The following is a 16,449-nucleotide window of genomic DNA, read 5'->3' as shown; positions in this document are numbered from 1 at the left end:
ATGGGCAGTGTGCCATCTTTCCCCCCTCCCTATAATTTTAACGTTGCACGCAGGGGTTCAGCCTTTTCGAAGGAAAAACTTACTACGCAGGTTGTTCCCCAGATGTGCTAAGCCACCGTGATGGACACAGCACAAACATGAGAGAGAGGTAATTGTCCAGGACAGCTCCAACAATCCCCTGCCAGCGAAGAAAAAGAGTTGGAGTGAAAAAAGGAAACACGAAAAGGGGGGAAAAGATTCTGTTTACCCGCCTCAGCAAGTGGCAATTTATCCAGCACCCTCCCTCAACGTATACTCTGTCTCTCTCCCCAGCTCTCCCTGGCTCCCGCACCTCCGCTTTCCCCTCTCTTTTCTGTCTTGTCAGGCTCGTGAGGCGTCTGGGGTAAGACAGACGAACTCCAGGGGAGACAGGAGATGAGGCCGGGGCCATTAAAGGAAGTGCCTCTCCGTGGAGAAACGTCAACCAGTCAGGTCTGGTTTAGCGGTGGGTAGCTCACAGCGTGTCTCCGTGTGTGTGTGTGTTTCGGTGCATATGTGGGAGGTGGGAATGCGTGCGCAGGCACCTTGAAACCTGATGTCAGTTCACCACATGTGTGTGCCGGCGCAGGCTGCACAACCCCTTCGCAACGCAAATTCCTTCTGTTGTTTAATTGTCGTACTCTCTGGGATGTTAGACCGTCTAATTGAATCACAGACTGATGCTCAAATAACGCGGACGAAAATATCCTGTTACATAAAACGCAGGACAAAAAGGAGCCACTGGTATAGGGGGAAAAAAAATAAGAGCCAAAACATATTACATTTTTTTTTCCTCCAAATAACTCAAGTAGTTTGGATGCTGTCAGAGGATGCAGCTAGGCAGCATAATTTTATGTCATACCCAATTAATGATGACACTGATGAGAAAGCGCATTGGCGGGGGCGCATTGACAGCTTACTGGAGCACAGCACACTCCATAAGTTTGGTAATCATGTCAGAGTCATCAACAGTCCTTGCGAAATAAGGTTTGAAAATAATTATCTAAACAGCCCCTGAGAAGACTCATCTTCCCAAAGGTCAGTATCTTTCACCCCTTCACAGCAGCGCCTACTCTGCGGTGACTAGAAGAAATGTATTTTCATGTGTGGGGGAAACGGATTTCATTTTCATAAGGAAAGAGTAAACTGAAAAAAGCCCTGCTTTAAAAGGGTGTTACCTGGTCCGTAAGGCCGTGGGTATCGATCTGAATATCTATAGTGTCGATACCAAGGCTAGTATCAGTATCGGAAAGATACTAGCGTGATGAGATCGATACCTTTGTTAAAGTTTCTCTTCTATGCTTCCGGCAAATTACTCCTCACAGAGTTCTCCATCCCCAGCTTTAGCAAAAGGTGCATTATGGACAGAGTTTGTCTCTCAAATCTGAGCATCACAGCAGCATCGCACAGGAGGCACTGATGTCGTTACTGAAGCGCGTCGGTACCCGGAAGAGAGGGCGGTTACACGGGATGCAGACCCACTTTGTTTGTGGAAAATGAATGAGCCAACATTTTCCTCTCTGAGCAATTTTTAGATTTATTGTGACATTGTTGCTTTTGTTTGCTTATTTTGCTCAACTGACTACTGTTACTGGCTTTATATTCCATTGTTGTTGTGTTGTTAACATTGTTGTACTTACATTTTTGTTTAACTGTTCCTTTTTCTCGAAGCAAAATTACGAAGTTATCCAATGATCGTGACATTTCAAGAAAAAGTATTGTTATCAGTATCAATATTGGCGATACTAGGCCTGTATTTACTTGGTATCGGATCGATACAAAAATTCTGAGTATCGCCTTATTGGGGAGTTCTTGTAGCTTGATGACATGAACCGGACGGGACTTTTGGAAGAGTCGAGCTACTGCACCGTGCCATTCCTAGCAAAGCAAAGACTGACAATAGGGGTATACAGATTTGAAGAAGGCGGATGGGTGGGACTGGGGTGAGATATTTTCGTCTTTTTTTTTTCTTTTGGAGGGGGGACCATTCGCTTAGTGCAATCAAGCCACTAATGGCAGGTCTGAAGGCACCTTTGGTGAGCAGAACAACAATTATGAATATGTAGCGGCTTGTAAATGAGCAGAGTGTCTGGTAATTGCTTAATGTCACTTTGAGGAGTAGCGAGAAAAAAGCAAAAGTGGCAATAAGGGTCACGGAGAATGTGAGCCTTCACCGCGGAGAGAACAGTTGGAGTGTTGGATAAATAGGTCGTTTAAAATATGACAAGATCGAGAGGTTGCGGGCAGAATGCTGATAAGCTGGGTAACAACAAGGAGGAAAAGTGGACTGAAAACCTCGGTTTCCTGCTGCAACGAAGCCTTCAGCACAGAAATGTGTGAATCATCAGCAACAGAAACACGCAACAAAGGAAAAACAAATCCGGTACATAGCGTGCCCAACAAAGTTTCCCCTTCAGTGTTGCATCAAATTATCACCCCATTCACACAAATGAGTAAGTAAATAACATTGACCATCTTGTGACAATACAATGTTCTGCTGGTAAACTTTTGGATCTGGCATTCGTGTGGACCAGACCAGACCAAGAGAAAGAGAAAGGCAAAACACTGGATGTGGGGTTAAACATTGAGGAGCTTTAAATATGAACAGCTGCTACTTGAAGCCAACGGAGTTTCTTAAACCAAGATGTATCCCGTCATATCATAGAAGCAATACTAATGTGCTGTTCAGGTTTTCCATCCAACTTTATCCACAAGAAGCACAAGAATAGAACTTCAGGCCTTATCAACTCTGCCAGTCCTGCGGGGCCAAAAGCTCGACCCCTGTGTTGTTAAGAGTTCAGTCACCTGGGCCGGTGGCTGATGTATATGCATGAAGCAGGTGGTCCAGGCCACATCCCCTCGCTCTTCTTTATGCATGAACTGGGTCGCTCCAAAAGTCGTCACTCATACAGTTCGCACAGGAAGCGCCTCGTTTTTCCCAAGTCTAATTCGGTGCTCAGGTGTGGAGCAAAAAAAAAAACATTGATTTGATTTCTATTTCCATCGGTATTCCACATCTTTACACTTTGCACTCGAACCAGCAGGTTAAGGAACAGTTTTTATCCACGACAGTTAAATTGCCACGCACCCACCCAAATACACAAGCATGCACAATTCCACATTATTCTGGTTCTATATATATTCATCTTAATTTGCGGCATTTTTATTTTATTTAATTTTATTGATTGTATTTTGCTTCTATGAAGTTGTGTGGGCTCCACGCACCAAGAATTTTATTATCGGTGATGATGATGATGATGATGATGAGTATTTGACAATTAGGAAACTTAAATCTTGAATCACAGTAAGCTATTCCAAAATGTAATTATAGTTGTTGGCATTGATCATTTTGAAGTTCTTTCTTCGTTTTTGTTGCCTAATAGAAAAAAAAAAAATAAATAAATAAATATTATTATGGGCATGTATATTCCATGTCTAGCACTGCTGACCATAGGACTGCATATTAATAAGAATATCAGCACATGTTTATACTCTCAGTAATTGCAGAATTTCAGGACTGACTTCTTTTCATTTTTTTATTTTTATTATAATCACATGTGACCAAATTACTAGACAAACTAGACAAATAATGAAATGCGATGAAAGACTAAGGGAGGTAGGAACACAACAAATTTGATCTCTGTATTTTGTTAATATGGGTATATTATATTTAGTAGCTTACCATCCGATAACCATCTATATATACATTCCTGATACCAAGATTTGTTTTTTGTTTTTTTTTCTCGCAGAGTTCGAGGAGTTTGCAAATGCTAGCAAAGGGATGAAGCAGCAACCAAGAAGCAAAACACCGTAGAGGCAACACAACATACCCAGAGACAGCCCGTGGCCATGCATCAAGGAGTTCGTGAAAAGTTACAGCTCATTGCGGGATGTTTTGGTTTTCAGTTTCACCGGTGACATCTGCACCAGCAATCTGTCCGGTGCCTTCCATCACGCTTCACTGCAGAGTGGGGCTGATGTGAGTTTTACACCCCGGCGAGTCATACTAATATTACAAGCAAAGCAGTTTGCACACCTCACCTCCCCACATGTCAAGCTATGGCTGCCACAGCCTACATAAAATGATATCACCATTATGGTAATTCTTGTTTTTATGATGAGAAAAAAAAAATGCATCGTATAAACTCATGTATCTGGCCTGAAGAAGAGATATCAATTCATCCATATCACTGAGTGAATAAGGGACTATAATGACCGTATTTTATAACCAGGATATAATTGTATCATGTTCCCGGAGCTGGTTTTCTAAAGAAAGGGCTAGTGAATAATGCCATGTACAGGAGGAAAAATTAGGAAAGCTACAGCGACATTCGATTAACCTGGACAGTCGTGTGCGTTCCGTTGTGAAAATGTCTCCGAGACACAGATCTTTCAATTTAGTCTCCAAGCCGACTCAACAAAAGACCCATTTATCTGAACTTTCTAGTCACTAATAAACCCATCAGGAAGACGACATCCACCTCTCCATGTTCTCGCCCTTCTTCATCCCTTTGCCTTTTTTTTTTTATTTTTTAACTCCCCTCTCTGGGCCGGTGTCTTATATCGGCCGCGGCCAGGGTCGTTCTACTCGAGCAGGAATTATATGAAATAGATGGCGAAAGTTCAGGAGGCAGCCACCCCCGGATAGAGGCAAGCTCCTGCCACTTATCCCACTCCATCACCGCGCTCTCTTCTTCCCCTCCGTCTCCTTTATCTTTCTCGCCGCCACTTAGCTCGCCTTCCGTTTCTTCATCCTCCAATCACACCTGATCACTACATTACGGGTTCAAGGGATCAAAGGAGTCATTGACCGTAACCTTCCATGTGAGTGAATTTCCTCCTCCTTGGAGAAAAATAGAGCGGCGAAGACTGGCAGGCACGAAAATACCAATATGGAGGCATATGGAGAGGGGCTCGAGGAGGGGAAAGGTGAAAGGTAAGCAGAGAAATATCCTCCAAGAGTGGAAAGAAAGTGCTGGATTCACCAGAGGACAGCGAAGGGAGTATTTCATGAGGAAACAACACAGGACTGCCTAAGCCTCCAATAAGAGATCAGGGCCATGAGGGCCATCCACGTGGTCAACATCCACCTATTGATTTGTTGTTTGTGCCAGGTTTGCTGTCTACAGCAATAATAGCTAAAAAAATAAAAAAAAAATCCCAGCACACTGAGAAATAACACCTCATGAGTGGCATAACAGAAAAAAAAGAGAGATTTGGTGTAATTCTCCTGAGAGAAAAAAAAAGAAGTAGGGACAAAAGGAAAAGAAAAAAAAACTAAAATGAGATGAGATATTACAGTTATTACAAGAGGCGCAAATGGTTTAAAAATAATGCTCACGCTGGCTCGCCGATAATAGGAGCAACATCCCAAAATGGGTTGACTGTGAGGGGGTAAGCTTCGCCAATGGCTGCAGATCTTAACAGCACTAAACAAATGTATTATTTACCGGTGGAGTCGGTGAGCGCCGCTCGGGAGAGCGAGAACTGACTGGAGAAAATGCAGTTGGCGAAAACAAAGAGACTGGCTCAATTTGGACAAATGTCAGGGTCTACGCTTTGCCAACAGAGCAGGTCCTTGTTTTTTCCTTTTTTTTTTTTTAGTCAGAACACAGCATTCATGGTGGACATGTCATTTTTCGAGCAACTCTACCCCTATCGGAAAACTGAAACCAGGCAAAACCACCAGCAAATCTGCCCCACTCATGCCTCTACGAACACTGGAATGAACGGGTCGTTCCAGTGTTGGAGGACAATTTCTGTCCCACCCCTGTCTTCAAATAAACTTTCATTCATTCGTTCATTCATTCATGCACTACAGTTGTGTCCTGTTGTGTGCAACCCACGTTACCGAAGCGCCTTCAGCATGGCAGAAGAAGAGGAACAACAGGAAGTCAAATGGCGAAGAGAAAATGGCACCGTCGAGGCCGATGTTAACCATGACGCTAACGCCGTGGGTACAGCAAAAGCATGTGTTCCCTTTTATTTTCCCAATCTTTTCAGCCTTGACTGATTGTTCCGCCCTTACCAACCCAACCCTGTTAGCCATATTATCAGAACAAGGAAACTCAATAAATTATATATTGCAAACTGGATCGAACGTCCCGATCTCACAATCACAACAACGGTCCGATACATTTTTGTAAATTTCCCAGTGCCTCAACCATATACTATTTTTAATCTTTCCACACAGCTACCTGACTTTTCACATTTTTTTTTCCCTCCTATCTTGTTCTCTCTCTAGGTGTGGGAGACTAGTGAACGAGTGCAAAGGTCAATTCAGAGGTAGCGAGACAGGAAGAGGAATAGCAGACAGATCTGTTGCTGATACTGCCAAGAGTATTCTTCACTGTCTCATTACTGGGCAGCCACTGCCTGCCTGCCTGCCTGCCTGCCTGCCTGCCTGCCTGCCTGCCTTCTGGCTTTCTCCCTTTCTTTGCCTCCCTCTCTTTCCTGCAACACACTTTGTGTGTTTGCATGTTTGTGTGCGACTCACAAACACCACAAACCACCGACCGCGCACGCTCGCACGCGCTTCAGGACGCCGCCCCCCCCTCCCGCCTTTGCGCGCACCTGCTCTTGTTTCACTCTGTGTTTTATTAATTTTTCATCTATCCTGCCCACTGGCCCGGCCTCACCCCCCTCTTTGAAAATAAACACAATAAAATAAAGATTCAGCCCTTCAAAAACTGGCGCAGAGCCACATTTACACTACAAAGGGAAGGAAAAACTGACCAGAAGCAAATCAATGCAAAGTAAAGACTGAAAAAACTAAACAAAACAAAAAAAGCACCTGCAAAAAAAGTAAGTTTAGGGAAGAGTCAAAAGTCAAAAGAAGAGGTTTGTGTTTTCCTTCTTTTAAAAACGATTTATTTGTGAGCATGTTGTTTCAGTGAGTTAAAAAAAAATAAAAAAGAAAAAGAAACCCAAGGGGCCATGGGATAAAGCCAAGGGGAATACTTCACCAACCGAAATTTGTATCTGTGCTGGTGCTTGTTAGAAACGGGCAGGAAATACTGATGAAATGAACAGCAAGGAGGAGAAATGTTCTATTCTTCTCTTATCAACTCTCCTTTCTCAGTCTGTCTCTTCTCCTCTGTTGTAGCCCAGGCTTTTTTTTTAAAAAAAACTTAAATAATTTTAAGAATCCAATTGCATCACACACCTCTGATCATCAAGAGAAACTTTTCTGGTAACTTACTTTTGTATTGCACATATACAGTCACGCCACACAGTCCTCAGCTTATTCTACCTACCAGTTCTTGCTTGTCCCATCCCAGTCTAGTGTTTCCTAAAACTTTTGCTGGATATATCTATAGGACGTTCCGTACCCCTGCACTTAGAAGGACAATTTACCGCGTGCTTTCCCGCTCACCCTACATTAATGCATCCGAATTTGTACATTACTGCTTAAAATGTAGGTATTTATGGCTGCATCACACGCGCGCGCCCTCCTCCTGCCGCAGAGATAAGAGATACACTCCCTCCCTCTAATCACAGCAAAGCGCTCCACCGGCACCGCACACACGCACATTTTATAGTTTCTCAACCCTTCTCACCCTCTCACAGAAAATAGTTATCTGCAATTCAACTGGGCTTGATGGGTGCACCGAGGCTGTGTATATCAGGATGTGGCGCCCCATTAAAATTCACCATTTCCTGCTCCTTCACGAGAGTGGCCAATTTTACAGGCAGCCCGATCAAACAGCGGGCCAGCGAAGGCCCACTCCTCTCTCTAGGTAATAGTGGGTGCGCCCCCTGAACATGACCGGCATAGCGCCGGGAGAGGAGCGCGGACTTTTCAGTCTATTTACAGCGAGTGTAAGGCACAGCTATGCGCGTGCACAGCGGGGAAACAAAACACCACTTGTACAAAGTAAACCATGGACGCTGAAAGTTAACGCGGTTTGATGTTAATCTAAGAGGAAATAGTTTGGGGTTTACTTCCAAATTAAATATATAATGTATTATTATAGATGTAGTCTGCATTTATCGGCGGATCTACAGTTTAACAACCTGATAATTACCTGAAATAACAAAAAAACTCAACAAGAAGCTTTGAAAATAAAAGATCGGTGAAGAGGAATGGGCAGTGAGAATGGAATGAGATTAGGAGGGGTTAGAGGTGAAACGAGAGACAGAAAAGGAATCACTTTTAGAGATATACTATATGTATTTTCCACGCAGATGAAAACCAGGCTTGCAACTTGGCCTACACTGAGGTAATCAGCACGATTGCAAAGGTTTGGAAGAGAGTAAAAGCGTGATGAGAGACAGAGAAGGATAAGTCTGATTGGTTCCACCTGGTTGGGAGTGGCAAAAAGAAAAATAGTACGGTTGTGAGTGTGGCTCACACACACGCACACACACACAAGGCTGCAAATAGAGGTCATGGATAGGTCTGGTATGCTGCAGTAAGCATTACCATAAGTTGTGAACTCTTGTGTCAGAGGTTGCGGGTGCCCACTAGTTCAAAGAGTCCAATGCAGAGCGGCTCACAGGCTACAGCGCTCAGGTTTTTACTAATGAACATGATTATTTCTAACCAGAGAAGCCCTGCCTTCCTGTGAACTGTTCGAGGTCAGCGGCAGACGCGCCGCGTTTGCAACTTTTTTTCATTGTAATAATAAACTGATCAGAATGAGTCTTCGGGAATCAGCGCCGGTGGGCGCGCAAAGAAGGAAGAGCTCCCCACGATGGGCACAAAGATGAGCTGACGGCATCCTGGCGACAGCTTAGCCTTACCTCTCTAAACTCTAAAATACTTCTGGAAGAAAAGAAAAAGAAAAAAAAACAAGCATGCAAATCCTTAAACCAGAAAAAAAAAATGTTCCCATGACAAAAAAAAAAACCCACAGAAAGCTGCGAGTTGTGTCACATCTCAAGACAGCGCTTCATATGCCTGACGGCCCCTTTCCAAGGACTCCCAGAGGACTGTGTGCAAGTCTTAGTGGAGCCAGATGGCCCCCGTCTCATGAATTCAGCTGCAGCAGGGGAGTAACAGCCAAGGAGGTGTCACAGTCGATGTTAAATGCACCTTTTGCCATTGCCACCAACGTGGATATAAACACAAACACGGTAGTGGCACAGTGCAATAAAAAAAAAAAAAAAAAGGCTATTGAGATGGGGCTTAAGAACAGACTGTCTCACATTTTTGTAGATGTGTGTGTGTGACTCCTCCATGCATGTGCACGTTTCCTTACCAGACAAGCATTGAAGTGTGTGTGTGTGTGTGTGTGTGCGTGTGTGTGTGGTGAACACTGCTGTTGTTAATTTCCTTTCCAACTCCAAACAAATCCCACATGCTGCTGTGGTTGATGAGTTCTCCGTAGGACAGAAAAAGCTATACCGTGTGTTTCTGTGTCCGATAGGTGCACCGATTCTGAAGTCTCTCGTGAATTCTGAGATTCTCGTCCGGAGTCAATCGGCCCGACACTGACGCGCAAGCTACGCCCGGTTGTTCAAATTACCGCGTGTGTTCCGTCGTACTTGTTCGTGTGGGCATGTCGGCGCCTCTGCGCAAATGCAGCTGCATTTCCTCGCGAATGTGTGTCACGGCTTTCCGGCCAAGTCACCCATCGTGGCGACCCATTTTCTGCCTCTCCAGATCCCAGACCGCATCCCCTCTGTTTACTGCAAATGCGTCCCTCGTGCCTCGTCCCACATCCCATAATCCTTTGCCCTGTTCCAAGAACCCATGTTCGGGTATTGTCCTCCTCACCTGTTCTACATTGCCAATCATCTGCAACACCCCCTGCTGTCTCCCTTCATCTTCGGCCAACTTCTCTCAATTTTTTTTTTCCCCCTATTTGTCCCTTGGCTTTGCACCGCTTCCATCTCCACTTGCCTTTTTCTTCACTTTCCACTTCCTTTCTATTTTCACTTCAGGCTACATCTTTCTCCGTTCTCACACTTCTCTGCAGCTTCCCTGAATGAAATCACCTCTCTTCTCCAATATTCTCATTTTCTCTGTTTATGTTTCCCAGATTTCTTTCTTACATCAGTGGGTTAATGCGAAAGCCCAGAACTCATTAAAGATGGACAACAAAGAGAACGCTGCCCCCACCCCCCACCCCCTGCATTGCGCATTCATCTCCATCATCTCGCTCTCATCCTTCCTTCAGCGCTGGGTCCTGCCTGGGCAGGAGAGAGCCGCGATCTCGGGCTCCAGGGGAAAACCCTGTCAAGCTTTTCATTTTCCGTGGACTGCCCTCGATTTGCCCTGTGCTCCTTTGCGCGGCCACACGTGCTCGCACGAATGCAATGGGCTGACATGCACATGCCTGGACTTGCAGTTTAAAATTTGGCACGCTTCCGCGTCATTTTCAGTTTCTTGTTTACCCATCGCTCTCCCGTGTCCACCGGTTCTTCGTGAAAGACTTTCCAGACGTGATTTTCACGGCGCGCCATAAATAAACTGGGCTCCCGCTATTAAAAACAAAAACATACAAACCAGGCCACGTTTGGACCACTCTTCCTTTTTTTGAACTACCTTTGGATTTCATGTACGAATGGTTATGACTTGTGAACAGGCACTGGGCTATATGTTATCAGTTATTTAAACACATTTAAATAGTTGCAGAATCAAAATATGGTGTCTGACTCAAGTGAGTAGTCGAATACTTACTGCAGGGCTGCACCTGAAGCCCTCACAGCACCGTAGCACCCCAATAAAATACCTCAGGAGGTTGTTTCTAACAATAACCAACCCCCTCCCGAGATGCTGGGCCAGGCTTCCAGTCTCTGGTCCAACACTCCCACCACACATATACTCCCCACCCCCACTGCCTGTGGATCTGACAGGCAGGAAGGCCTCGCTTGTGTGCTGCCAGCCAGCCAGCCAGCCAGCCAGCTTGCAATAGCTCAGCTTCATCCAGCCCTGGAAACATGGCAGATGGCAGCAGGAGAGAACAGAGAAGAAGAAAAAAGACGTCTGTGTGTGTGTGTGTGTGTGTGTGTGATTGTTTGTTCGTGTGAGTGTGCGGCGTGACAGAAGCAGGTAGAATAAGGGAAAAGAAGAAGAAGAAGAAGGTGGGAGAGTGCGACGCCGTCCTCCGTGACCTCTAAGCTAGCGGCAAACTCGCTCAGGAAACCAAAGAAGCGCCTTCGGGAGACGATCATTAACGTGCGTGAATTTCAGCTTTCGGCTTCGCACATTTCAGATTATTAGTCTGATCCCTTCAGGCGCATCCGCCGGCCACCGTCACCCCGACTGACCGATCAATCAGATGAGCGGCTCGGCGCTTACATGAATGGCAGTTGATTAGTGCATCAAATTGATTTGTCCTTAATAAACAGTCTTCGCGTCATCCGCCTGTGAGCGAGCATGAGGCTCTATTGTAGGCTTTGATCAGTCCCCGCACAGACGGTTTGAGAAGCAGCCCTCTGCATTTTCACCAGTATTAATACACTCTATCTTTTCCTAACGTTTATTTAGCCAGACGTGGCTTGTATATTTCTGGTATGACAAAACCAAACCATAATCCATAATCTTGTAAGATAAAACACAGTCATGTACCAGGCAAAATTAAAATTGATCCGTCAAGCTGACTTGCAAGACAATAGCAGAGCAATAGCTATCAAAATTCCAAGTAAGAGGTCTTTAAAGTGCAGCGCTCCCTCAAGGCAAGATGTCATCATAAAAAAAGAGCTACTCCTCTGCGCGCTATTTCATAATGCAAGATTTACCTCGGATGATGGACAGCTTGGCATTGACGGTGATCTCGCCCTCGCTGTTCTCGGCCACACATTCATAGATGTTCTCGTCACGTGGCGCTCGGAGAGGCTGGATTCTGAGCACAGCGCCGGCGCCCTCGTCAAACTCGATGGTCTGCGGGGCGAAACAGAAGGAACAGAGTTGGGTCGGACGCGCTCGGGATTTCAATTGAAACACTGTGGAACCTGAGGCGGCCCTGCAGGACAGAGCCATGGCAAACAGTTTACTTGCAGATGCGAGGATGACCGTGGTGTCAGAGCTCTCATTTATTTTACATTTACAGAGGCGACTAAGAAAACAACGTTCGGTTCCAACAAGATATCCTCTGTTGGAAACGCACCACGTTAGTTTTCTTTCATGGCCCGAGGTCTTCATGAATACTGAATTGCAAGGAAACGTCGACACGCATTGTTTGTGTTTTCATCTCTTGTTCTTATCTGTAATTATGCCCTTTGTTCTCTGCAAAGCCTCTTGTTTTGAACCTTGTCGAAAGAGCTTTTTTAAAAAAAAAAACAATATCAAACTACAATCAGAAAGCAACATGTGCCGTGAATACTGAGTAGAAGAGAGCTAACATTATGACCGCCTTCCTAATATTGTGTAGGCCTCCAAAACAGCATCAGAGAATGGACATGGACCTTCTGAGGGTGTCCTGTGGTGTATGGCAACAGGATGTTGTAAGTGGGGACATTTGGGTCCTATGGGTTGACGGGAGGGGTCTCTGTGGATCAGGATTGTTCCAGTGCATCCCACAGATACATGATCACTCTGGGATCTAGTGAATTTGGAGGCCAGGTCAACACCTTGTGCTATTTTTCATGTTTTTTTTTTAGTTGTTCCTAAACTGTTTTTGTGTGCGTGTCCGTGTCAGGTTTCATCCTGCTGGAGATGTCTGCTGCCATCAAGGAAGAGGATCGTTACCATGGGGTGGGACGTCTGGTCTGGCCCCGGCGGGTTAATGTTGTGGATGATCGGTGTATAACTCAGCATTACACTGTTACATTTTATAGGAACTACTGCATATACACACAGTAACATTTTATGTTTCCCCTACAAAATATTAGTAAGTGTGACTGACTGTTGGGAAGTTTCGATTAAGTGGCCACGGGAACTCTCCACTGGGCAGCATCTAAAGGGCCATGTTTGATCTTCCTGAAAACCAATATGTAAGCAGCCATATATCCTGCAGCAATAAGATCATTCCCACGACTCAGGTAGAAGACCTGAATTTAAATGGTGGCATTTCTGAACTAATTACCACTTTCATTAAAACTGGACAAGTCATCCCTGACGCCTGGCTCTTTGGCTCGAGCTTTGGACGGACCCAGCATCAGAGGAGGCAGCCGGCCTGTCAGTCTCAAAGCAAACCCACTCATCCTCAGAGAAGCGTGGAACATCTCAACGAAGGACACAGTGCTGAGATCTCCGAGCAAAAGCGCAACTTTGAGATACAAGTACGCGTCTTCAGTAGCCCCCGCTGCTCCGCGGCTGCACATCTCAGGGCTGAGCTGCTAATTAGGCTAAAAACACCGCAGCGCGTGGCATCATGATCAATATCAAAGCAGCTGTCTGGAGGGTAGAACTGAAGAAAAAAAAAAAAGAAAGAAAGTCATAACTACTTCAAAACCCCTTTGCAAATTTTTTGTTTCATGCTAAACGGAGGAATAGAAGCGTCCGTTCCTTCACGCCCTTGGCTTTGTCTCCCACTTAGCATGCGGGGATGAATGTACCAACACAGCCCTCCGCGGAGGTGCTGATCTTCCCCCGTTGATGTTGTCATTTTTATTTTATTTTTCGCCTTTTACCACCTCCCCTATGGTTGCCATCGTGCCGCAGCGCGAGCGCCTGTGTGCGCCGTCGCTGCCATCATACTTAACGAAAGCAACTTTTTAATTAAGAGACACTGAGCATCAATCAAGACTTTTAGAGATGCCATCTGGGATGCCTGCCGAGGAGCGAACAACAAACATCATGAATAACGCACGGGCACGTTTTTCACGCAGGCGAGCATGTGTGCAGAAAAAGAAAACACTGGGAACATGGGGAAGCGGCACAGTCAAGTGCAAAGAGGATGCGTTTCATTATCGGACAGCTGTAAAGGAGCGAATGTTATACTTGTACATTGGACATATGCTTATCAGGCACAACATTAGGACCACCCTCCTAATATTTCCCTTTGTTTCCCTCTGTGCAAACAGTTGTGACTCATCAGAGAATGGACATGGGCCTTCTGAGGGTGTCTCACAACAGGATGTTGTTAGTGGGGGCCTTTGGGTCCTATGGGTCGAGGGGAGGGGCCTCTGCGGATCAGGCTCATTCCAGGCCATAGCACAGATACTTGATGAGTTTGGGATCTAGTAAAATTAGAGGCCAGGTCAATACCACATACTGTTTTCCATGTTCTTTTTTTTTTTAACTGAACTAGGGAGTGACATTGCTATGGGGTGGGGGTGCTTGGTCTGGTCTGGGTGGGTGGTACATGCCTAAGTAACATGTCATGAAATGACTTACCACAAGAACTTCACAGAACACAGTTTTTGATTGTACTCCTCACTGTAGTGTATGACATTACAGTGTCGTACAGCTCAGGTTCTGCTTCTAACCATTAGGTTGACCCCATTCCTGTAGAGTGCAGCAACGAGCAGCAGGTTTCACTGACTCACCTCAATGCGCTGGGAGTTCACCTTCTTCCCTTTCTTGTTCCAACTAACTCTTGGCTTGGGGTCGCCCGTCGCCTGGCAGACAAAGGAGACCACGCCCCCTGAGACGCCGATCTGGTCGACGGGAACTTTAGTGAACCGTGGTGGTGCTGAGGAGGGAGAGGGGGGGAGAGAGTCGCATTAGCACAAGCCATACAGTAAGACAAATGTTGCAGCGCTGGGTCTAACTCGGTTGCTTTAATTACATTTCAGAAAGGACAGGCTTCCAAATGCCAGCGTAAGTGCATGTGCGTGCATCCGCGCGCAGACAAACAACTCCATAATGTTACATAAAGCCGCGCTGGCCTCTTTTAACTCCGTCTGTATTTCATTCCCGACTCTGCGCCGCGCTGCTACGGCGCATACATGCCTCCGGATGAATACGAGGCTGTGAATTTATATGTTAATGTCGCGACAAGGTGCTGATGAGCAGGGAGCTCTAAAGGGAAACAGACTGCGGTCTAGGTTACTGCCAGTACGGTGGCAAAACCCTCAGGAAAGATCAGTGAAAAAGACTGAAAAGTGACGTGTGGTTTTAATTTGACACCGTTTCAAAGCAGAACCACAGTCAGCAGTTTAATTCTCACTAGGATCACACACACTAAAAAATGTACTCCAATCGGGCATATCATTATGACCACCTTCCTGATATTGTGTAGGTCTCCCTCTGTGGATAAGAGGTGTTCCAGTGCATCCCACAGATACCTGACCAGTTTCAGATATAATGAATTTGCCAGGTTCAAAAGTTTCCCAGCAGAACATTGGATTGTCATGGTCATAATGTTATGCCTGATCGGTGCATGCACTTCGGTCATTCTGTCGATCGGAAGTTTCTAATTCTGTTGCTTTTGGAGCTGGGGTTCGTAACTCACAGCCGCGCTGCAGTAGGTTTAAGACAACAAGCCGGATGGAAATAGAGGAAGCGAGAGAAAACAGCATCTCCTGGGAACCTCGTTAAATCTGAATCATACAGATATGTAGAGATGATCAAACGGCCAGCGCATAACGTCCAATTAATAATTAAGGGACCACGGGCCGACACCAGTCTCCAGGCCCCGCTAAACACATATGAAGGAGAGTTCTTGCATTCATTACCGGGTAAATGGAGCTAAGGAGCGGGAGAACGAGGCAAAGAGAGAGGCGGCGTGAGACAAGGGAGAGGAACATAAGGATGAGTGTTGCCTCAGGAAAGCGGAGGCATTACAAAGTTGATCAAACTGCGCCCAAATAAGAACCCAAATGTTTCTGATGCAAACATTACGACGAGATGCACAAAGTAACCCGGCGAGTCTCCGACGGTTGATTAATTTCGAAAACAGTTTTCGCGATCTCCCCGGCCGATTTTGTTCAAGTAGTTATAAAAGCGTGAGCCACGTCGTGCCAAACACTAAAAAAAAAAAATGTGTTTGATCCTCACAAGAGTGCGCCGGCGCAAGAAACACTTAACCTTGATGCTAAATGCTCAGATGTCTTTGAATGCCAGATTCCCGCTGAAACCAAGCATAGAAACTCATTAAATCATCGTGGTCAAACGACCATAAAAAGGTTCCTATTGCCGCGGTGATGATAAGTCCCGTATATTAAAAAATTTGTAGCGTGCAGCGGGAATTGCTCATCTGGAGATGGGTAGTTGCTCTTTGTCTGCTTTACCGTCCACCGAGCGAAATAAATCAGGCAAAGAGTGGGGGTGAATCTTGAACATTTATAAGCAGCGTCACATTGTCGGTGTCATGTTGGACATATGGATTTTTAGTCTCGTAATGGGGAAATTAAAGTATATTGATTGTTGAATAATTCAAAATAATTCTTGGCCCTCTTTAAATCTAAACCTACACCCTTTAAATTAACCCCAGGTCGAAATTCCTTTTGAAAATCTGACAGTTAGTAGCTCTAAATGACACTACGACAATTGATCAGTTTCTTTATGATGAGGTTTAGCGGCTGCTTTGAATACACTACAGGGTAGTGTATTCTAAATGTAAATACCAAACATTTGGCCAAATAAAACAGCATTAA

General features: G+C 45.3%; 1 protein-coding gene across 17 annotated transcripts in view; it reads right to left on the bottom strand.

The window, feature by feature from the left end:
• Nucleotides 1-16,449, bottom strand: part of ptprsa (protein tyrosine phosphatase receptor type Sa) — a 212,882-nt gene that overhangs the window by 91,954 nt on the left and 104,479 nt on the right. For all 17 annotated transcript variants that reach the window (XM_047586746.1, XM_047586748.1, XM_047586749.1 and 14 more), the window contains 2 exons: nucleotides 14,398-14,543; nucleotides 11,707-11,848 (listed from right to left, as the gene is read on the bottom strand). In XM_047586746.1, the coding sequence (XP_047442702.1) occupies nucleotides 11,707-11,848; nucleotides 14,398-14,543 (288 nt within the window). The remainder of the gene's footprint in view (nucleotides 1-11,706; nucleotides 11,849-14,397; nucleotides 14,544-16,449) is intronic.

This window comes from Mugil cephalus, chromosome 6 (genome assembly GCF_022458985.1).
Source record: "Mugil cephalus isolate CIBA_MC_2020 chromosome 6, CIBA_Mcephalus_1.1, whole genome shotgun sequence".
Classification (NCBI taxonomy): Eukaryota; Metazoa; Chordata; class Actinopteri; order Mugiliformes; family Mugilidae; genus Mugil; species Mugil cephalus.
The sequence above is the reverse complement of the archived record's forward strand: the minus strand, read 5'-3'. Positions and strand labels throughout refer to the sequence as shown.